At 38.4% G+C, this 24,811-nt stretch overlaps 1 protein-coding gene across 9 annotated transcripts in view; it reads right to left on the bottom strand.

Moving 5' to 3' along the window:
- Positions 1-24,811, bottom strand: part of CLIP4 (CAP-Gly domain containing linker protein family member 4) — a 121,835-nt gene that overhangs the window by 15,277 nt on the left and 81,747 nt on the right. For all 9 annotated transcript variants that reach the window (XM_081264828.1, XM_081264830.1, XM_081264829.1 and 6 more), the window contains 8 exons: positions 24,568-24,729; positions 22,487-22,605; positions 19,507-19,743; positions 17,962-18,097; positions 11,296-11,436; positions 7,574-7,663; positions 6,503-6,646; positions 3,169-3,303 (listed from right to left, as the gene is read on the bottom strand). In XM_081264828.1, coding sequence (XP_081120954.1) covers positions 3,169-3,303; positions 6,503-6,646; positions 7,574-7,663; positions 11,296-11,436; positions 17,962-18,097; positions 19,507-19,743; positions 22,487-22,605; positions 24,568-24,729 — 1,164 coding nt within the window. The remainder of the gene's footprint in view (positions 1-3,168; positions 3,304-6,502; positions 6,647-7,573; positions 7,664-11,295; positions 11,437-17,961; positions 18,098-19,506; positions 19,744-22,486; positions 22,606-24,567; positions 24,730-24,811) is intronic.

Genomic DNA, 24,811 nt, shown 5'->3' on the forward strand with positions numbered 1-24,811 from the left:
GGGAAAACATTTTACAAGTGTAATTGCTGAGCAGTACATTAAGGGAGGAAAATAAAATGTACAAACACAAATTTGGAGAGGATTAGCTATTATGCAAGTAGACTGCAGCCAAAATGTATCTTAAAACTATAAAGAAAAAGAAACTGTCCTTGACTCTAATACGCTGTGTTTCACAAGTATAATATAACATCAAGATGCAAATCATACAGTAAATGTGCAATCTTTTCATTTCACACTCCCAATATTAGAACACCACCAATGGTTCTTAAATAATTTAAGAAGGACAAAGATAATATGGAAAATACCACCAGACATCATGGTGACTCTGGTTCCCTCCTTCCCTCCCTCCTTCCCTCTCTCCCCCTTCTTCCCTCTCTCCCTCCCTTCTTCCTTCCTCTTTCTCCCTCCCTCCCTCTCTCCCCCCTTCTTCCCTCTCTCCCTCTCCTTCCCTTCTTCTGTCCCTCTCTTTCCCTCCCCCCCTTCTCTCTCTCTTTTTCTATGTCTAGATGGAAAGAAAAATCTTTTTTTTTTCCTTTTAGGAAGAATTTTCTAAATGATTTTTAGTATTTAAAGGCCCAATCTGAGGAAAGTGATAGGAATTTAGAAAGCCTAAAACTGAAGTAGCAAGGTTGCAAGCCTAAGGTAAATGGAGACCCTCTGAGAGCAAGGATTTTCAAGTTGAGGATACCTTAGACCAGCTTAAAAATGCCTAGGAGTTCACTCATTCGTGATTTAAAAGGAGAGTACAATGGTAATTGCATTTGGTCTCCTACAATACATAATAAATAAAAATGAGGACATACATATCAAGAAAGATACTGTAGATTACAAAATACAAATATATTGTTTCTCTCAGAATATCAGCTCTTTGAGTCAATTATAGAGCTGCTAATAAGCCATCCAAAAACTTCTTTATTCTCTTCCTCTTATGCTCAAAAAGATGAAACCGGGGCCCATGTCCAGGTACTGGGGTTGGAAAGGCTAAAGCACGACCAGTGTCTATCTGCAGAGCCCTACAGTGTCGTGAAACAGAGCAGAGTCTACACACCCACTGTGCAGACGCAGCCATGCAAACAAAATCACATGCAAAAAAAGAGAGGGAGGGAGGGAAGGAGGGAACCAGAGTCACCATTAGAAATTTAAAAGTTAAAAGTAAACCTAAAATAATGAATTGTATCCAAAGAATCAAACCATCCTAGCCTTGTTTAAGAAGGTCCACTAAGACACTCTCGTTAGCACTGTTACTTCTCTGAGTACCACAATTAGGACTTTTCAAGTTCTACTTCCTTCTGCCTTTGATACTTTCTTATATAATTTTTGCATTTTACCATTTTAATTTACCATATTACTGCTACATGTTTACCATACAGCTTTCAAAAAATGTGTAACATACATATGAAAAGTGTTAGCAACGGTGATTCCACACTGTCTGGTAGTGGTAGGGCATGGATATCTTCCTGTTTAAATGTTAATTTTCTTTCCAATGTGGCAATGAAAAAAATGCTGAAGAGGTCAAACATACCCTCTTCCAGGTCTAGATCTTATAGTCTATAAAAAGTCTAACATTATCATTGTACTATAGAAATGACTGATCTAAATTTTGATGACACAAGAAGTGTATGCTACCACTTCCTCAAAGGACAGAATGACTTTAACACAAAACCTTCCAAATTCTATTGCATTTGCTTGTTACTACCCAAGTTTCGAAATGCTTTACATTAAAAATTTAAAAGTTAAAAGTAAACCTAAAATAATGAATTGTATCCAAAGAATCAAACCATCCTAGCCTTGTTTAATAAGGTCAGAAAGAGGGAAGTGCAGAGATAGAGAGAGATTGTGAAAATTAACCTACCTGTGAGTTCTCTAAGTTTTTACTTGAGAACTGTTAAGTACATCCTAACTAATCTTAATTGCTGCTACCTGGAGTCCCCCAAAGAGCCATGAAATATAAAACATACAAGCTGTCTCAAGTCAACCTACTAACTTGCAGTTAAAAGTGGTATTGCTGAAACAAGAAGATGTTGGGGGCTGCCTCATGTTTCTGAGTGTCCAACAGACAGTGGCACTACTGACTGTGTTCCAGACTATCTTTCCATGGCTGTGTGTGTGTGTAGAGGACATCTTGGAGGATAGAGATGGGAGTCCCCTCCAGAGCAAAAGGTGTACATTGTGGAAAAACACGGTCCACGTAAATGTTCAGACTTCTTAAGCTCATAAACCACTGGTGACCAGGTGTCACCTATCCCTCAGTCCCACCCTGTTGAAACTGAAGCTCAAGCTTGGGGAACAATGCAAGAAAATGCTAATTCTATGGCTATTTCTATTCTTGTAAGTACCAAAGTCCTTTGTCTCTTGACCTTGAATTCTCCCATCTTCCATTAACACCTAATACTGTGGCAGGCTAACTTGATAGTTTGCAAACAGGGTAAAATCTCAGATCCTTTGTGGTTCTTGAAAGAACGCTACACCACAAACTTTTTTTTTAATCAATGTTCTAGGTAACCTTTTCCTAAAATGCAGCAATGCCACCATGTGTTAAAATAGCATATTGCTATTTAAAACGTACAATTTCATTTGAAACTTCAGTGTAAAATTATAATATTCGAAAATGTGCAAGAAACTAACCCTTACTTTTGAAAAATCAATATAAAGCATAGGTAGGTTGGGATGAATATACAAAAACACAAATATGCATTTTTAAGGTACACAGAAGGGTATACAGAAGCTCTTTCATTTTCCTCTGCTTTTTTCTCCAAGTCACCCTGTTTAAAAAAACTGTACACTTAATTCATTACATACTCACTTTATGGATTATCCTTGGAAAAAACCCTAATCCTGAAAAGGTTTCCCCTGTCATTTAGCACACTCAGCAATCAGTAAGAATAAACTTGGGAAATGACAACTAATTTTAACATTAGACAAATGGAAACACAATCAATAAGAGAAATTTATGGATGCAAGTCAATCCAGGCAATCTGAGTGTGGCTCACTGTTTTACGTGTGTGTATGTGTGTGTGCTTGTGTGCATGTACACACATACTATTGCTATTATCCACAAAAGCTGTTAATCGAGAATTCTCTATGATTCAATTTTATTTACCTATAAAATTTTAAACCTTTTATACTCTAAAGAATTAAAATTGAGCAAAGAATATTGAGATGAGTTACCTGGAGCAAAGTTTGTTGTCCCAAAGAACTTAATGGTACCAACTCTCTGGCCAACCACCAACACCCTATCTCCAAGGCGGAGCTCCCCTTCACGGCGGCTATTATTTGCTATAGATGTTGCTGAGGAATTCAAACCTGTTGGGGTGGTGGGTGGGAGATAAGAGGAAAAGAGGGAAAAAAAAAACAAGGAGAAAACTCAAAAGGCACATTAGTCCAAAAAGAAATCACTATGCATTCTAATGAGTTAGCTGGAAATTTCGACATCAGATACCTTTCATTATGTATGTCATCTGTGATTGCATTTCTCACAGGGAAGGCCAAGGCACACAGAGCAAAAGTATAAGGGTTTTCTGAGAAAATTATTGCCAGAGGAAATTCACACACTTGATTCTGGGTAGAATCAATTCTGCCAGGACCACCTGTAGTACTCTCTACTAGGGACAGGACCAGCCAGCTTTTTATGTGAAGCAGTAAATAGTTTAAGCTTTGCAAGCCATACTGTCTGTGTCACAGTGACTCAGCTCTGCTGTGGAAGCATGAAAGCAGATGTACATAATGCATAAAGGAATAGGCACAGCTGTGTTTCCATAAAACCACCACACTTACAAAATCAGGTGGAGGTCAGATTTGGCCATCGGGCTGTAATTTGCCAGTCCCTACTCTAGCAAAATGCTAGAGTCATTGTCGTTTTACCTGGATTCAGTGTAAATGATACACACAGAAATGTGATTTGAAGGTAAAATTGCTACGGTAGTTAATATAATATAAAAATATAGAATTTAAAATGCTCCAAAATCTAAACCATTTTGAGCTCCAATGCACAAATTCCCACTCAGGTTAAACTGCCAAAGCTCAAGGGAGTTTTAACACTCAAAAATTCTCAGATTTCAGATTTTGGGGCTTAGAGATTCTCAACCAGTTATCCAGGTAAATATTCCAAAACCTGAAAAAAATAAATCCAACACACTTCTGGGTCCTAAGTATTTTGGATACGGGATACTAAGCCTATAACTCAATCCAGTTACTCCCAATTTATTTCCTAATTAAAGAACAAAACCATTCTTTACTTGATTCAAAACTAAACCCTACAATACACCCTATTAGATATCAGAAGTTCCAGAGAAATACCATCTCCAGAGCTATCTAATTACCAAGGCTGGCAGAGAACAGGTGGGCCCCTGGGCCCAGTCTTGTGGGCATGTGAGCAGACTGAAGACCCAACCCCCTGGGAAGTCTGGAGAACCCAAGGTGAGGGCCTGGGAAGGAACAAGTCACTCTGTGAACAGAGGAGCTGAAAACACAATGACGACGGAAGGAACCTAAGCCCATGGGGAAGGAAGGTCTGGATCAGCTGCTGGACTAAGAAGTCCTGGGTCCCCCTAATAACTGAGAGTTCATAGCACTTTATAGTTTACATAGTACCTTTCATAAAAGCTAAAATGAAAAATAAGACACAAACCAAGGAATGATCTGAGACACGGTGTTTGCAGCTCAAAGGCGGTACACCCAGATTAATAGAAATCCTTGTCTGTCCCCATCCGCCTGCCCACAATGGCCAAAGATGGCAAGATCAAAAACGGGATACAGTGAGGCCAACCCAGAATACAGCTTCCTCCCTGCCCCCCCATTGCCCTAATCCTTCCTTTCTGCTCCTCTAATTCTTTAGCCTGTCCTTCCATTATTGTCCATTCTCTGCAGTTTATGTTTCTTTCAAATGCAAACAAATATATGAAAAGTGGAATATCTACCCACACTCTGGACATATTTATTAAGGAAATGTCACTAGGGTTCCAAACACACCTCCATTCTCTGTTCCCCCTCCCTCTGAAAGGTTTGCTTTCCTACTCTGACCACTGTCTTCATCTTCACTATTATTTATCTATATAACATTCAAATTGATAAAAGGAAAAAAGGTATGCATGTAGGCCCACTAGAACTATTACTTATAAAAGCTAAAAAAAAAGGTGATTCTATTCTCACATACATATGTAAAAATTAAAAAAATATATCAAAAATCTAAATACTAATTGAGAGGGACCTTAATCTATAAATAAAATACACACAAGTAGGATTGCATCATTGCAACTTCTCTCCTCTGTGCCTCACTGTGTTAAGGAGAAATTGGTCAGGTGAACATTCGTAGGCAAAATCTCCAAGTTGGGTTCCCCAATTTTAGGGTCCCAACTTTCAGATGTATTATATCACTGTTACTGCTGGGTGTTTTGGTTTTCCCTTTTTCTTTTTTTTCCCATTAATATTTTAAAGAAAAAAATTACATAATGAACATTTTCTATAATAAAATACTAAAAGGAGCACAAGTATTAAAAAAGAAGTATGGTAATTTTCATGAGGTTATCATGAGGGTCATTAAGAATAATTTGGAGCTGGACATGGTGGCGCATGCCTGCAATCCCAGCAATTCTAGAGGCTGAGACAGTAGGGATTGCAAGGGCAATTTAGTGAGACCCTGTCTCAAAATAAAAAATAAAAAGGGCTGGGGGTGTGGCTCAGTGGTAAAGTACCCCTGGGTTTGATCCTCAAGAACACACACACACACACAATTGATTTGGGCCTAGATGGACAAATTTCTGGACAAGTTTTCTATTTAAGTAAATAAGTAAACTGCAATAGACACAATTTCAACAAGGCTAAATAATTGTTCTGTGTATCCTCACATATAGCTGGAGAAAAGGGGACTGGACCCTTAGCCAGTTAGTTAAAAAGTCACATAAGGACAGGCTGCCATTTGGCATCTTGGAAGGGGCTCTCTGACCCTGTCCTACATAGTTTTAAACAATAACTTGAGTAAAAGCAGAGAAAACATGCTTTTTAAATATGAAGATGATATAGAAGCATGTGAGAAAAAATGTCATTAATATGTTTTAAGATGGCCAAAGTTCAATACTGCTCACCTAAGGATTTGACAGGTAAGGTAACTTAAACATTGCTGTCAGGCCGTTTGTAACTATGCAATCTCCTTTTATTCCCTCTTTTAATCCAGTCCAGTAGTTCTCTAAGTCTATCTACATAAGAAATGCAGTATAGGAATTTATCTCTTTTAAAGAAGACTAACAGGCAAGACACAAGAAACAAAATTCAGATGGGATGAAACCCCCAGGAGCAAATTTAAGTGAAAATTAATGCAATATCTTATATCCAACAGCAAAACAAAGAGACCTGGCTTAAGGCCCAGGGGAAGACAAAGAAGAGTGCAAGTAGTTCAATCTGACTGCAGTAAAGAGTTCCTTCTACACATTTAAAAAGAGCAAATCTACTTACAAACAAACCAAGATAAAAAACACCAAGAAAGCCTGGTTGAAAAAGCCATAGATACCAGCACTGGCTCGAGATGGCAGAGAAGGGCTTTTGCTCATGGTCTTCTTGTTATTGCTGCTTGCATTCGCTTTCTTGGGGTAGCTCTGTTTGTGTTCCAAAGAAGATGTGGAGGAGGAGCTGCTGATGGATCCGTGCAGGGTAACTAAAACAGGAACACAAAAGAATACATTCAAGTGCAGAAAATAAGAAGTGGGCCAAGGAGATGCTTTTCTAGGCAAATCCTTCTGAAATGCTCCATTTAGCTTCCTCAACTGTGGATTATCCAGTGTTAAATTAAATACCTGATGTCATCCAAATATACTGTAGTTAAAAAAGACTTTGGGCACATGCCTATAATCCCAGTGACTCAGGAGGCTGAGGCAGGAGGATCACAAGTTCAAGGCTAGTCTCAGCAACTTAGCAAGGCCCTAAGAAACTTAGCAAGACTCTGTCTCAAAATAAAAAATAAAGGACAGAGGCTGTAGCTCAGTGGTAAAGCACCCCTGCATTAAATCCCCAGTACCCCCCCCACTCAAAAAAAAAAAACGAATTTATAACACAAGTAATTGTTTTTTAAGGATTCAGCACAATCTTAAATAGGAGGTGCTACTGTTTCCATTAATGTTAACTACCTATCTAATCTGACCACCATACTCACCTCTCACCTTAGGTAAATACTGACAGTAGAGTTCTATTTTATTTACATTTTTAAAAAAGCACAAAAAAAATGTCATTAATATGTTTTAAGATGGCCAAAGTTCAATACTGCTCACCTAAGGATTTGACAGGTAAGGCAACTTAAACATTGCTGTCAGGCCATTTGTAACTATGCAATCTCCTTTTATTCCCCCTTTTAATCCAGTCCAGTAGTTCTCTAAGTCTATCTACATAAGAAATGCAGGATAGGAATTTATCTCTTTTAAAGTACACACTTTATTATGAGCTGCTTAAGAGATTTTCAAGGGTAATTTTTATCATACTCATTTTTCCCTTACCAACTTTAAAACTTAACCCGCATGTAAAGCTGTTTTTCTATGATATTAAAATTCCACCAGCAAATTAAATTTTGAGAAGTTATAAATTATATTACCATCTTTCTCTGTTAAAGTTTTCAATTCTTCACTAGGAGGCAACGAAAGTGCTGATTCAGAAGCACTCTCTTTTTTTGATGTCATCAATCCTAGGACATGAAAATAAAGCACTTTCAGCAAAAGAGAATTTTCTTTAACATTAAACACACAAAAAACTTTATTTGTTTTAAAAAGTACATGCATTCCTCTTCATCTAAATCTTACCTTCTTCTGAAAACATGCTGGATAATAAACACAGAAACCAATATTTCACCTTTAGAGGAAAAAGAACGCATTTGCAGCCAATATGAAAGCCCCAATTTCATGATCTGCTAAGGATTTCCAAGGAATACAAAGCATGTGCCACCCAGGTGCCTCACTGACGGCTGACACACCCTCTGGAGAGCACAACTGCACCGTGCTGTCAGGTACAGCAAACTGAAGACAGGACGTGCAGGGGCCACAGCTCACTGGAACATGCAAACAATTAGTTCACCAATGTTTGCATGCAATTCATTGCAGCAGGTATTCTGTGCAGTGAATTTGGGGTAAAAATTTTTGCCAATTATTATAGCAATTCTTCACTTATGGGAGTTCAGATGGTAAGAAGTCCTGTACTTTGTCATTGGTATTCTGAAAATGACTACCCCACTCTACCACACCCTACTCCCACAAAACTTTTACATGGAGCAGGGAAGCTCTTAAATAATAATCTGCCTTATTAAGACTTTTGTTTCAACTGTACAGAACTAAATAATTTAAATAGGAAATCAAAGGACTACACATAATTTTAAGTTCTGTCTGGTAGAATTCTATTTACTTATGAAGCATTTTTAACAAAGAACTGTCCTTGGGACTTTGAATATCACAAGGTACTCAAAGATTAACAAGGCATGGTCCATGCCCTGAGGAGGTAGGTCCTGCTCGGTTCAATATGGATGGCATGAGTAAAATGTGAGAATACTCTTCATGAGGACAGGAGAAGGAGACAGTAACTGCTGCTGTAACCATAAATGAGTGCGCCATCAACAAGGCCACAACACACTGAGATAGGCCTTGAAGAACAAGTGAGATCTTTCCCCAGAACACTGGAGGTACGGTCAGGAAGAATTAAGACTGGAAGCTCAGAATGGAGAGAAAGTAGCTCTTGCAGGAAGACAGAGCATGGTAAATACTTGGCTGGAATGGAGTAGTTTTTGGATGGAGAAGTAAGACTAGATGGACAGGTGTCAGAAGACCTCCTAGGTAAGAGTGCCTGCCTAAGGAATGGAAGCTCTTCTGTAGTGAAGGAGCCTCCACTGGGCTTTAAAAAGGAGGACTGGCCTCAACAGAGTCCTGGTTATGTAACATTTTTCCAACTTAAGGTCTAAAAGAAAACCAGAGGTGGAGAATCTGATTGCAGAAACTTGGGGAAACTATGACAGCAATCAGGGATGAGGGCCTGAACTAGACACCATAAATGGAATGAGAAGACAACCTGCTGGGTAGATTTCTTATTTTTTAATAATTTAATTATTATGTTTTTCTGTCTTAATTATCCATTTGGTCCTTTTTTTTTTTTGAAAGTTTTAATTGAGATCACTGTAAATTCATGTTGTAAAAAGTAATATAAGAAGATCCCTGTACACTTTGTCCAGTTTCTCCAAAGATAATGTTTTACAAAACTATAATCCCAAACCAGGAAACCGACCTTGATATAATCCAGTGATTTTACACAAATCATCCAAGGTTTACTTGTGTGTGTGTGTGTGTGTGTACACACAATATATGACTCTTCACATCTTCTGTTTCTCTGCTAAAATTGTCTTTCCATTTGTTTCAAGAGAATTCACCCTTAGTTCTTGGAGCATAGTTACAATTATTCTTTACAATTATTCTATTCTTTAAAGTCTTTATGTGTTAGTTGCAACATCTGTATCATCTTAGAGTTCCTATTTGAATGTTTTGTTATTGGACAATGAGTCACATTAAACCCTTTGGAGAATGTTGTTTTGTTGGTTGGTTTTCTTTTGTTTCAGCAGAAGTCACAACCTGGTTAGGTTCAGGCTAGAACTTTCTGCCCACCTTCTGTGCACAGCAGTTCCCAGGGCCACTGAGTTTCCAAAATCTCTGCAGTGACATTCAAATCTATTTTATGCGCTATGCCACCAAGTAGTCAGTTGTGCCTGGGAAGTAGTCTATCCAGAGACCACCACCTTCGGTCAGATTCATACACACCCAACGTGGAAACAGGCCTGGGAGTTCCTGTCTAATATTTGAAGGTCACTCTCTCCAGCCCATCTTCTCTTGATCTCCCTGACAGCTCCAGGACACTCCTTCCTTGCATCCTGAGTACAACACCTCCCACGGTTTCATTTCCCTACTCTGTCATGAGATGGATTCTGCCTCTAGGGTCCAGCTATGATAAAACAGAAAGAACTCTGGGGACTCCATGCATGTTTTTAGGACCACAGTTTCTCCATTCAGAAACAAGGGTTGCCCTTCCTTGGGATTTTCGGTACCTGCTCACCCACTGGTTGGGGTGAAAGAGAATTGAAAAAAAAAAAAAACTGTAGTGAGATATTTTTAAAGAACACAATTAAATAGAAAATTATTCCAAGGGCATAATTAAAAGACTAACTATTGTAAAGATGTCAGTTCTTTTTAAATTTATTTAAGGTTTAAATTTAATACCAATTAAAACCACAGCAGATTATTTTTTAAAAGAAACTTAACTACTTATTCTAGAATTAATAAGGAAGTGTGATGTATAAAGCCCCAAAATAGGCAAGACAATTTTCAAGAATAAGGTGGGAGACTTTCCTCTACTGGATATCAAGATTTATTAATTTTAAATTAGAGCAATTATGAAGTGAAATTTGACACAGCAATATTCAAATAGCCCAATGGAACAGAATAGAAACACCACACCAAGTTTTTGGAGACAATTCTCTCATCACGTTTCAGCTGTTAATGAGTTAACAAATTATTTATTGAGCCCCTAATTCTCTGCTATGTGCCACACTGAATAGAAGACAGAATATTCTCACAGCCCATTTAAAGATTAAAATTCTGCCGAGAGAATAAAAGATTTGCACAAATAAAGCAATCAGTGGACAAAATCCAAAGTAATAACTCACAATTGGGAAGCGTGGGTAAAAAGTAAGTACAAGGCCAGAGAACAAAGAGATTAGGTAAAACAGAGACCCTGGGCAAGTTTCCTTGGAGAAAGAGGGTGTGGGTAAGGAGGTCAAGCCCAGCAAGGACACCCCAAAGCAGAAGTCACACCTGTGCCCAAGACGGGGTTGAAGGAAGGAACAAGCACAATGAGTACAGAGACAGGGAGAGATTCCGCAAACCGAGGCTCAACAACAGAAGGGACTGCAGCAGATGAAGGAGGACTCTGCTGGTGTCAGGAGTCCGGGCGTGGTGACAGGAGTCTCTGCATGTCCTTGAACAGGTGAGGAACGTGAAGTGAGCCTTTTCACGCAGGCTTGTTAGAGGTACCAAAGCCAGCTCTGAGTTAGATTATGGGGGATTAGAGGTATGGAGACAACAGGAAAGGAAAGGGAGGGACAAATCTGAACCACCCTTGTTAGAAGCTGAAGCCTTTAAACCTGACTGCGGCTGGGAAACACAAACCTGCAGTTGTACTCGATTCAGGTTTCACGGCTGGCTAAGGAAGGAGAGCAAAGCAGCCTAGGAATCCCAGGAATAAAGCAAAAACACTGAGGAGGATTGCCTCCTTTCTGATTTGACCTACCAGTATTCACTTTTGAGGTGACGTGACCTACATCAATTTTCTGGGACCTGATGAGAGGCACGGCTTTCATGGAAGGAGCATGTGTTATGTTCTTCCTTCGATCTTTCGCTTTACTTATCTTTGAAAGAGGTGCAAATATACCTAAGAGACAGGGAAGAATTTAGGTCAGTGTAAACAATTTAAAGCATTTCAAATAAAGGGGCAAGTATAAATGCTTGGTGACATAAATCTGCAAGTTCCTTCTTAGAGCCTAATATAGGTCCTGAAGTGAGGGACAGAAAAGCAAGTAAGGTGGTACTTTTCCTCAAAGAGCTTACAGTCTAGTTAAGACTCACACCAGTGATGGTTTAAGAGCCACATAAGAGATAAATAACCAGGTGCTAAGAAACTGGGGGAAAGGGAAATGATTTAAAGTAATAGTGCTTCTATTATTTCCAAGCTACCGGTAAATAAAAATGCAGTATATAATATAAAAACCTATTCTTCCATGTCACTTTATAACTCCTCAGGATTTATGTTTTTCTCACATTATAGCCTTTTATGCCATGTCTTACCTCTCTTCCCAGACTTTATACCTTTGAAAGACAAAATTCAAACATTACTCATCTCTGCATTCCCCACTGTGCCCAATTACAGTGCCTTACATATGGAAGAGATGCATTCTTTTGCCTATAAAATATAGTTTTCCCGAAAGGCCTGGCCCTCAGTTCCTAACAATTGGAAGCAACCCAAAGTGTGCTGAGGAGAGCAGGGTGGGGGCGGGGGTGGGGGCTGCCTGTCGCAGCTGGGAGCACAACACTCCTTCAGAAAGGAGTTGACAAGACAACAAAATATCCAGCCCAAGTATGCAGAGATGGCAGAGCGCGAGAACGCCAAGTCTACCTCCAGGGCGTTTAAAAAGAGAAAGTGAGGTCATCATATATGGAGGTCACACTCTTTCATTTATTGTTTACAACCTAACAAATACATATTATGACCAAAAAGTAACATATTAAAAACAATTTGTTTTACAGCCAGGTAGAAATGCTCAGGACAATACAAAAACCGAGTGCACTATTCACAGATAAAAAGTGTCCTCTGGATCTCTTTTCTGCTCATCTTGAAACGCTTTCCTGCCTTGGATCCCATACCTCGCCCTGGCTTTCCTGACTCTCCTTCTTTCACTTATTTGCCATTTTTCTCCTGTCTCCTACTCATGAGCTTTTCCTTGTCTCTCTACTCTTCTCAATTCTTACAGCCTAACACAGACACACACACACACACACACACACACACACACACACACACACACTTTAAAGCCCTACGATGACAACTGGTATTGCTGAGGGTTTGAAGACACAAATTGTTGCTCTGGGGATGTAACTTTGTACAATCTTTCTGGAACACAAAAATCCTGACATAATCAACCTTATGGAATTAATTGTAAAGAAATAATGATGCTTAGAAGTGCACACAAAGATTAAAAGTTTACATTTCTGTAGTATAAGGAGAAGACAGATTTCACAAGTCAAAACCATTTATAGTTACTAGAATGTCCTAATTTTTAATTTACTACTATATCTCAATCACACTTTCAGAAATTAATCATGAGGAAATAATCCAAGTAGGAGGAAAAGACTGTACACCTAAATATGTCTTTACTGCAACATTACTCGTAAGGAGGAGAAAACAAAGTTGTCTGGTAGCAGGATAAATCATATCTGTGAACTATAGTAGTGCCCCTTATCCACAGTGGACACATTCCAAGATGTTCTGCAGGTGGCTAAAATCACAAGCAGTACCAAACTCTGCACGTATTGAGTTATTTTCTTATATATAATGAGCTCAATAAAGCTTAATTTATAAATCAGGCACAGTAAAAAATCAACAACGGTAATAATAAAATAGGACAAGTGTAACTGTATACTGTAACAAAGGTTATGTAAATGTACTCACTATCAAAACCTCATCCTGTATTGTACTGTATTTTTTGGTCTATATCTGACCATAGTTAACTGAAGCCACACAAAGCAAAACCAAGAATAAGGGGGACTGCTGTGCTGTATCACCATTGACAAATAAGACAATTATACAATAATATTGAAAATGTGAGAAGTAAATCAAGAAGACAAAAATCAAGTTATATGTTTTATACATTATTAAAATACAATATTACCTTTACTAAAAAATATTCCATGTGTAGATATAGATAAATAAATGGGAAAACTGAAAATTAACACACATGAAAACAGTATGAATTATTTTTCTAATTTACTTGATTAGCGTCAGTAATATCGTAATAATGGAGTTCAATTAATTTTTTTTTTTCTGAATTCAGGGAAAATATATGGTTTTTCTTTCAAGGTCTACCAGAAATTTTCCGTAGGATAAAGTGTATTTGTTTTTTTAAAAAATTAAATATTTTATTCAGTGAATTAAAAAGATGAATATAGCATATAAAACCTCATTTATAGAACCATCCCTCTTCTTGATTTTTTTTTTTTTTTTTTGCTAAGCAAGAATAAAACAAAAATAAAGTCAAAGCAGAGCCTGGATACCAAGTCCACGGTGAGCACAGTATACAGGTCTAGTTATCTGGTCACTGAAGGCAACCAAAGTTCTGATGAGATTTTCCCTGGATCTTGACAGACAACTTTAAAGTTTAACTAAAAATAAACACATAAAGAAGAATCATTTTCAAAAAAAAGGAATAAAGCTTGGTGTGGGGACCCACGCTTGTGCTCCCAGCTGCTGGGGGGGGGGCTTCAAGCAGGAGGACTGCGAGGCCAGTGTGGGCAACTTAGGGAGACCCTGGCTCTAAAGAAAATAAAAGGGGATGGGGATGTAGCTTAGTGATAGAGCTCCCAGGTTTAATCCCCAGTACCACTAAAAGTTAATAAATTAAATAAAGAATAATAAATATCCAGATAAATATGTCTTTAATTCCAGTTCCTCCCAAAACCCCCACTAAAATATCAAGAAGGAATAAAAATAGTATGAACTCTAAAAGAAAACACTAAAAAAGAAGGGAAAAAAATGTTCAAAGCTTCCAGGAGAAGGAAAAAGGTCAAAAACAAAAGGCTTTAAGACTTTGAAACTTCTAACTGGCAAAACTGGAAGCTCAAGAAAGTAGTTGGCAAACTATGGACCCAAGAGACAACGTGCCCACCGCCTGTTCTGTAAAGCTTTTCTGGCACAGATTACATGCTGTCTGTGGCTGCCTCCTCACTACAGCAGCAGAGACAAAGCTGTAGCCCACAAGACCTAAACCTCTTACTACCTGTCCCTTTACAGAAAGTTCACCAAACTCTACATTAGACAACAGAGGATCACCTTCAAAATAGTGAGGGAACATGTACTCAACATTCCTTATCCCAAACCATCATCATCATGCAATACAGGGTGGTAAAAATATTTTTGATTGATTGATTGATTGATTGACTGCAGTACTCAGGACCTTATACATCTTAGGCAAATGCTCTACCACTGAGCCACAACCCAGTCCTGGTTTTAATTTTTATTTTGAGACAGGGAATTGCTAAATTGCTGAAACTGATCTCAAGCTTGCTATCCTCCTGCCTTAGCCTCCCAAGCTGCTACAATTACAAGCATGCACTCCCTGCCCAACAAAATAAACACATTTTTAGAATGGAAAGTCTCAAAACATTTTATTTCTCATGCATCCTTTGTCAGAAAGCTACTGAACAGTAGGCTCCTCTAAAACAACAAGAAAGAAACTGACTTAGAAGAGTAAGAGCAATGAATCTCTAAATACTAAGCCAAAAGATGTCTAAAGCTGGAAAAATCAAGAAAGAGTCATATAAATATACTATTTATAAACATGGATACTAATATCAGAAGATACAGCTAAAGGAGTTGAAAAAGCTTTGGCCGCTAAAGAGCCAGACTCAGAAGGCAGGGAAAGATAAGTCAAAGGAGGGTTTTGATTCATTTAATAAGCTTTAGAATATAAATCAACTTATCAAACTAGGTTCATGTATTCACTTTGGTAATTTATTAAAAGACATTAAGCCAGTATTACCACCGAGTATTAAAATTTATTATAAAACTTCTACAATTAAAAAATAATATGTGCTAGAATCAAAAGATCATTAGAAAAAAAGCAATCCTGAAACAGACCACAGCATTTATAAGAACTTAATTTGTGATAAAAGAAGGGAAAAGGACAGATTTCAAAACAGAGAAAGAGAAACATTGCTCAGAAGAAACAAATGTTTGGGCTTCTGGTTTGCAGGGGATTCACCAACTCCTCCACCTTAAGGACCTTAGGGAGCCTGGCTGAGTCAGCAGGAAGGGTTACTCCCACCTTCAGACATCCAACACAGGATCCCCACCCCAGCAGGCCGTGGTACGTAAAGCAGGACTGACTGCTCCTGGGGTGCTGAGCTGAATCAATACCTTGGAATGATGGGTTTGGTAATCCACATAAAATTTCTAGACAAACTATTTCCCCTAAGTCTGATTTACATCTGCTAAAGGTTTTTGGTCCTGCCCTTAGTCTGCTTGACAGTTACCAGAGGAAAACTAAAATTAAAACCTTAATCTTACACCACTAACCAGTAAGCTTTAAGTGAATTACATAATCACATGTAAAAAAATTAAAATATTCAAAGGAATAAAATACATTGTTACTAATCTTTGGATTAGAAAAAAACTAACCAACAAGGAATGAAAGCAATACAACAATTTATAAAAGAAAAGCCTTTTCACTCTATTACCAGATGCCCCAAAACACTGCAAACAAAGTTCAAAGGCAAATGACAAATTGAGCAAAATATCTATAATAAATATAAGGGCCAATATTCTAAATAATGTATTTTCTAAACCCATATCAGTTTCTTTTTTAAAGAAAACATTAATATATCAATTTAAATGGGCAAATAATATGAATAGACAACTGCTAATAACACAAAAAATACATATAGTAAAACAAAACATTTTAAATTTTCTATTTTGCCACAACCAGAGAAATGTGAATCCAAACAGAAATTTTCACCCAATTGGAAAAATTAAAGGAAATAGAGCCATTAAAAATCCCATTTTCAAATAATACGTAAAGATTCAGGGAAATTATAATAGGATGTCAAGTAAAGATGCAGAACATGTAACTATACTATATACATGATCCAAATTTTGTGGGAGAAATACTAAAGAGAAAAAAAAAAGTACAGGTGATTTTTATTTTCTTCTTTCTCCTTTTTTGTTTTTTAATTTTACACAGTGAGCAAATTTTGTAAACACAAAAAAATTCTTAGTAGACAAATCCCCAAGGCTCCATCCTAAATGTAACAAAAAAGAAACTAGTAATTTTGGTAAATTTATAAGAGCCAAGGGTTAACATCTGTTGAGTGCTCCTATAGAGATGCGGATCCGAGGCAAGGGCTGCAACCTGACTGCACCACTCCTACCTCTCCTTCAGGAAGCCACAACAGAAGTTGGAGTCACTAATATTCATCCTCATCCAGTAAAAACCTCCAGCAGCTGGCTGGCTCCCTGACCTCCCCCACTCCTCTCCTCCTGGCTTGGCTCATGGTGAATGCCACACCCACCCAGGCAGCCACCTAACACCCAGGCTGTCTGTTCCTTGAGCACTGCCCCTCCCATAAGCTTTCCCTCTCCTCCAGCTCAGCTGCCAGGCTCATCGTAACCTGTATAGCTCTCCACAAGGTATGCTGGAGCCTCAACCACTCCAGGTCACTAACTCCAGCACCCCATGGCCCCTCCACCACATGGAAATAGCCAATCCCATCATGCTGTCATGGTCCATCTCCCCAGTAGCATCCTCATTTTCCCCACCAGCTGTCCTAGATTCCACCATTCATCATGCTCACCGCTCTCCTAAAATCCTCAACTCCTCTGCCGACTTCCTCCTATTTGTAATTTGAGAAAAAATAGCCCTGGTGAAACCAGATTCTGCTTAATCAGCACCTATAACCAAACAGTTTAATATGACTTAAGGGAAAAAAAAAAAACACCTAATCTTGCATGCTGGTCTAACTCGAATAAGTCTATGACCACAGGCTCCCATTTGGCCCTCAGCAGCACCTGGCCATCTACCATATCTCCCTGACCTGGCCACATTCTCCTTCTCCTCAATGAACTTCTTGAATCTCTTTCCTCAAACTTCCAAATACCCTTCCCTCTCCTAATATTAGTTAATGGTCTCACTTCTCAGCTTTTGAAAGGACACCCACAGTCAAAAGAGAATCTCCCCACCTCCCCACCACTTCTTTCCTTGGGGAGGGGGAACTGTGCCTGATGCAATGCCAGGTCACCCCTAGGCTGGATTCCAGCCTCGTCAGCTCTTCGAGGGCTCTCCTCCTGTGACTGCCCTTCCACTCCCGCAGCCTCCACTTCTCTTTTCTGTAATTCTTATCAATGTGAATAAACATGCTATAACATCTCCTACTTTTAAAAACTCCTCCCTAAATCCCCATTCCCCTCATCGATCATATAAGTAGTCAGGAGAAAAGTTTCATTTAAAAACTGTAAGAGAGACTGGAGGTGCAGCTCAGTAGTAGAGTGTGAGCTTTGCATGCGTCAGCCCTGGTTCAATCCCCAGCATCATCAAAAAAAAACAAAAACAAACAAACAAAAATCTATAAAAGAGTAAAATCTGATTATTTTTTAGTTAATCCTTAGTAAGTTAAATAGCATCAACCTTACCATATTTGGGGGAACATTTAAAGTACTGGACTTTTCCAACACTTCCATTGTTTTTTCCTTCTGGTTCATCTAATTCAATGCCAGCCCACTGCCCACTTGCAAATTCAGTTGTTCCACAAAATCTTAATGTCCCAACCTAAAGAAAATATATATCAAAACAATTTTTAGAATTATTAGTAATTCCAAGTGTCTTCCTCCTGGTAAATTTACCAGAGAAGTCTTAAAAATTTCACTGTCTCAAAGTAGTCTTCAGAATAAGGAACACTAAATGGGACATGAAATAATAATAAAAGAGTTAACTCATCAAGAAGACATAAGAATCCTACGTGTGCAGGCACCCAGTTAGGGAGCTTCAGAGCATGAAGCTCTTTATCAATGGAACTGAAAGGAAAGAGAGACAAGTCCACGTTACAACTGGAGACTGCTCTTCAGTGCAGCTAGAATTAACCAAAATGAAAAATAAGATAAAATAACAGAATAACTCTCTTAAGGGTCCACATTCTCAGACATAGTTATAGGAATGAATACTACTAAAGATTAACACTCAATCTAAATTTAAAAAGCCATGCATTCATAATCTCCTGGTGTTTTAACTCCACAGACAGTGAAAACCTAATAAATGTCCTGTGAAGGCATTATTTTGGTAAAAGTCATTCTTGACCTAATTATTTGTAGCTTTGATTCCTTTTTGAATCAATTTTCTTAATATATCAAGTCTGTAAATTGCAATTTTCTGAAAAATCTCCATCACCCCCAACAAAACCCATTCAAATATTGAAAGGTGAAGATGTTGGGAATTTCAGCATCCAAGCAGGAACTCCCTGTTCTACACTACGCTCCACACTAAGTTCTCTAGTGATGTCAAAATTAAAAACAAAAACAGAACCTCCGATGGAGCTGGAGGCTTAGCTCAGTGATGGAGCACTTGGCTAGCATGGACAAGGCCCTGTGTTCCACCCCCAGCATGGCAAAAAGAAAAGAAGGTATCAGAAAACTAAAAGACTGGCCACCACAAATGCCACACAGAAGCTGCCACTCTGAGGGATCTGCAGTCTGCTGCACTGTTGGTGGGGTGGGGTCAGGGGAGGAAGGAGTCTTCCTTTGCATAGAACTCTTTCCTGTCAGGTTACATGTCTCTGTTTGTGGGATCTTGGAGCCAAACACTGAAGAACAGTAGGGTCTCCCTCACTTGGCCTCTGTGCCGTTGCAGTGGGAGGAGCCCCTGGAGGTGGGGTGGGGACTGCACAGACAAGGGGGCTAGATCACTGCTCAGCTCATGCCTCTAAATTTATTCAGCAGCTCCACTCTGCTCCACTCTTTCCCATGCAAACGCAGACACTTTCCCTATCAAGTTCTAATAAGTTTACATCCATAAATCAGATTTCATAGTAAACTTACATCTAAATTGCATATTCTCAGTCAATAAGGGACCTCCTACCTCTACATTGAACCTTTTCCCAAAAATTCAAAACTCTGACCATGCTGCACACACCTTTGAACATAGGCCATGGACATAGCTTCAGGGCCCACAGTTGCTTACTGTACCTTCTGTCCTGCGATCATCACACGATCCCCTAACTTCAAGCCGAGAGAGGTAAGCATTGACTTGGCAGTAACGTGATCACAGTTTTGAAGCATGGCCTTTGTGACGCTACACGACAGGGGCACCGCATCTAGAAGCATCTGCTTGATCTCCTTAGCAGTGGCTGCAGCATCGGCCATTTCCAACGGCATGTCCACTGGATCTGGAACAACATCAGCAGGGATCTGTCCTTTGTCATTCTACAAATAAAGAGAAAATCTTCAACTCCTACTGAATTAGAGCCCTGGATGGTCACATGAAATTCTTTTATGGCAGAATTTTAAGTTAAACGCATGTATCTTTTATTTATTCAAAAATATTTACTGGACACTTACTCTATGCAAGAAGAACATATATTCTGGTGGGAGAGACAGAATTTAAACAATTAAACAAGTAAGTTATATGGTGTATTACACAGTAGTAAGAGAAAAGGAATGAGAAAAGGAAAACAGTAGAAAAGAAAAGGAATGGAGACCCTGGGCTCAGAGGTAGGTGTAGGAGGAGTTATTAATACAGAGTGGCCAGGGAGGGCCTCCCTGGAAGATGTGTGTATATGGAGATCCTCAGGAAATGAGGGAGAAGTGTTCTGTGTGCTGGGAAGGACAGGTTCCAAAGCCCAGGTGGATAGCATGTCTGGCTGCTCAGGTACAGAGAGGGCAAGCTTGGAAAGAGAAGTCACAAGGCTGACTGGCTTTCCATTCCCAGACCCAACCACAGCCATGCACCACTTAATGATATTTTGGTCAATAAGGGACCATATATACAACAGTGCTCCCATAGACTGAATCACCTTGTGATGGCACAGCCACTTCACTTAGGTAAATGCACACTATGATGTCCGCACAAGGACAAAATCACCTCGCAATGCATTGCTTTAAATGCATCCCCATCATTAAGGAACACTGACTATAGTCCACTACTCCACCGCTGCCACCTGGGATTGGTGACCTGGGCCTCCTGTCCACTCATAAAGTAACTCAGATTTCAGAAACAGAAACTTTAGTTCTCATGTTTCTAAAATTTGGCCTATTATCAAGAAAAATGCTCTTTAGCACTATAAAGAAGAGACTGTAGCCTGGAATTTATCCTGTGACAAGATAAGACACCAGACACAAACCCACTTTATCAGCATGGTGTCCATATAACGAAAACCCTGTCGTACAAGCCATCTCCCTTCCTTCTCAGGTCAGGGAAAAGCTTGTGAACAAAGCAGAATCCCTGCCCTTTGCAGGTTCATATTAAAGTGGAAGAGACAATAACCAATTAAATAAAAAAATACTGAAATTTCCAGTTTGCCAATTAGGAAAATCAGAGATAAAGAGATTAATGGCTCAAAATCATTGATATGATTTCTGGCAGAGATGACGTTACAGTCCCTGCCGTCTGCACCCTAACCTTGACCCAACCAAGTCCTTGGCCTTCCTATTCTCCATACTATGTTTCCCTTAGAAAAGACACCTTCCTTATTTTCCCCAACCAAAAACCTTGGACTTTATGAGAAAGTCCAGATTTTTCAATCTTTTTTAATATGATGAATCAAGATAGTTTTGTTAATGGAAAACCATTTCTTCTCCTCTGCTGATGATCTTCAAAGGATCCATACAGATTTTTAAAATTAAGTCTTTAAGTGCACACGCGGTTTGCAACTGCCCAACATTTTGTTGTTGTTGTTGTTGTTGTTGTTGTTGTTGTTTGTTTTGTTTTAAAACTCAAGTCAGCTTGGTCCTGAGTAAAATTGAGAAGGGAAGACCTGTTCCCAGATTTCTGGGATAGTGATAGACTACTTAAATCTGAGATTTCAAAGAAAACTACAAAATACAAGAAACATATGCATAGCACTGATGTGTACTCCTAGAGAGATGAATACACGTGGAGAAACACAAAAAAAATTTTTTTAAAAAAGAGAGAGAATTTTAATATTTATTTTTTAGTTTTCGGCGGACACATTTTGTTTGTATGTGGTGCTGAGGATCTAACACGGGCCGCACGCATACCAGGCGAGCGCGCTACCGCTTGAGCCACATCCCGAGCTCCCCCCCCCAAAAAAATATTTAAACACTGTGCTGATGAGTCATAAGTAGTCTTTTGTCTTTTGTAGGGTCCTCGCTTTTTTTTTTTCTTTTTTTGTACGTTGTACTGTTGAACTCAGGGGCTCTCTATCCCTGAGCTACATCCACAGCCCTTTTTATTTTTTATTTTGAGATAGGGTCTCACTAAATTGCCCAGGCTGGCCTTGAACTTGCATCCTCCTGCCTCAGTCCCCTGAGCCTGCACATTGCACTTGTCCTCACTTTTGAAAGCCAGTTGCACGATTCTGCTACCGTGAAATTTAGCAACTGAAACTTGTGGTAAGAAAACAAAATAGCCACGATGATGATGTCTTCCTAACGTGAGCAGGCTTATCATTACAGAATTCCATGTTCTTCTAACACTGTGGCCATCACCCTGTGCTCCAAGGGACGCGGCACATGCCAACTGTGCTTTTCAAATGTGTTTTTACATTCTTAGAGGTATATTTAAAGTTTGTACTTATTTTAACTTTTAATCTTTTTGGCAAAAGTTTTCTTTTCAAAATAATTTAAAGTATTATCTAATTTAAAAATCACCTTAATATACACCTTTGTATTTAACAGTTAACTTTTTATAAATATATCCAAAACCTAAAGATATTTAAAACTCAAATATTATGATATTTTTAAGATGAGTTTACTTTCCTAAATGCAAATGTTGTAGAACTTAATATAAAAGGACTGAAATTCATGCCTTAAATGTATTTAAGATAAATCTCATCATACTCTTTATGTCTATATACATTTAGGTGTATATATATATATATAAATTGCTCAGTCATATAGGAGTTCTTCTATTGATAACAACATCTGAATTCAGCTCTCTGTTAGGAGATAATATAAATTTTCTCGTTCTTTTACTTCAACCTCTTACCCTAAATGCGGGGTTTGCTCCAAGCTCCAGTAAGCATTTTGTAGCACCTGCACACAAGTTATACGCTGCAATATGCAAAGCTGTTCCAAAATTAAAGTCACTGCAAGTGGCATCCACATCTGCAATTAAACATGACAAGTATATTAACTAAAATTTTAAATTTAGCTATTATAATTTAACAGGAAATGGAAAGCTTGAGGGCTTGGGGATTTTTAGCCTTTTATAAGACTTAAATTAACCCACCAGAAGTACTGTTTCACAATGGAATAAAATCTTTGCATTACAATCTGGCCAAAACAATCAACTGATATTTTTCTAGTATAATAAAGTTCATTATTATTAAAATCAAGTGATACTATCATGGGTTTTCCAGCTATCACAAACCAAATCATATTAAAAGTAATGAATGGCAATAATTTGTATTTGTATAAATTACTGCTTTCCCATGACCTCTCACTAAATCTCTTTCACATTTTCTCTGACAACCACAGCGAAGCAATAGGGTTTAGGTCAGGGATCGACAAACTATGACCCATGGGCAAAACCCACCTCACCATCTGTTTCTAAGTTTTATTGGATCACAGGCACTCTCATTCACTGACATTTTTCTAAGGCTACTCTCATGCTTATAATCATGAACTTAACAGATCATATGGTCTGAAAAATATAAAATATTTATTTACTATTTAGTTCTTAGCAGGAAAAAAGACTGCTAATTCTTCAACTCCCACTAGGTGAAACAATGCAGAATTATCTCACCAATTAAAGACTAAACATATAAATGTACGAGCGCACACACACGCATATATATATAAATATATATCCATCATTCATAATACCCTATTCAACAAATCATTATAAGAAAAGGGGTTGGAGTTCATTACAAGAAAAGAAATCTTGAAATTCTAAGGACATTTTGATATCTTTCAATAAATCGTCATTATGGTATACTTAACCATGGGAAATCCTCCAGACTTGGGAATCCCATGTTGAATGTTTCCTATAACATTTTCTGCAATATTTCTATTTAATATGCCTCTGGTTCTGCAGATTTACCTTAATCGACACACCACCATCCCTGCATGCCCTACCTACAACTGCAGGCAAGCCAGATATGCTCAGGACAAACTTTCTTCAACTATTAAAGACAAGGGGCTGGGGCTGGGGCTGGGGCTGGGGCTCAGTGGTAGTGCACTTGCTTGGCATGTGTGAGGCACTGGGTTCATTTCTCATCACTGCATATAAATAAGTAAATAATAAAGGGTCTATCAACAACTAAAAAAATATTTTCAAAAAAGACAAGGTACCATCAATACAGGCTTTCCCCAATACCATTAAGAAAGTGAAAAGGTAAAATTTCAAAGAGAAAATTGACCATCCTTGTGAATCTGTGGTTAGAAACTAATGTTCCATTTTCCTATGGAATCTCTAAAACATGTCTTCTACAGTAGGGGCAATTCAGCACACTCTCTTTTACTAAAGAAATGCTTTTCACTTGCTCTCCAAAGATAACTGACACCCCCTCGCCCCCCCCCCCGCAAGAGGTGAACCAGAAAGTCAAAAGCCAGGCTTGGGATTTAGATGATAAGATCTTCAATTTTAGTATACCACCATTGAGATTTTGTGGGGAAGGGCAACGGGGATCGGACTGAAATTTCATCTGTTAAGTAGAATCACAGAATTTCAGAAATGAACACCATCTAAAAGAAATATCCTTTATTACTTCTATGCCTACCTCCGAAGGCTTTATTGCTCTATTCCTGGCTACCCAAGCAAGATGAAAGAATTATAAAGCACCTAGAATCAATTACACATAAACCCATGTTACATTGGAGAATCTGAAAAGATAGGAAAACCCAAAGAATGCTATTTTTGTGTCTTTTTATACTAAGACTTATGTGAAAGGATAGTAATTAATCTTTAAGAAAAAAAGATTCTAAACTATCTCAGAAATAAAATGAGGAATGAGGTAGGAAGGCATATCAAGATGCATTAGAAGAAAAATTGCCTTAAACTATAATTTTATGCTACTATTAAAATCTCCAATTAATAACAGCTAACAGTGATCTGATAATACTTGCCTTTTGGTTTTGAGGTCTTCAAAATCAGTCTTATAAGTTCTGGGACATCAAAATAAGCAGCATAATGCAAAGCATTCATATTTGTCCAGCGACTCCGCAAACTGACATCTGCTCCCAGGTCAATAAGTCGAGCTGCAAATTTTACAGCTGTCTCTACATCACCTAGAGAAGATTTTCTAAATTATTTTTTCTCAGTACACCTTTTAAGTCCCAATGGAAAAAGTCAAAGCACACTGAATATACC

The sequence above is a fragment of the Spermophilus citellus genome (genome assembly GCF_964194105.1).
Source record: "Spermophilus citellus genome assembly, chromosome: 13".
Taxonomy (NCBI): Eukaryota; Metazoa; Chordata; class Mammalia; order Rodentia; family Sciuridae; genus Spermophilus; species Spermophilus citellus.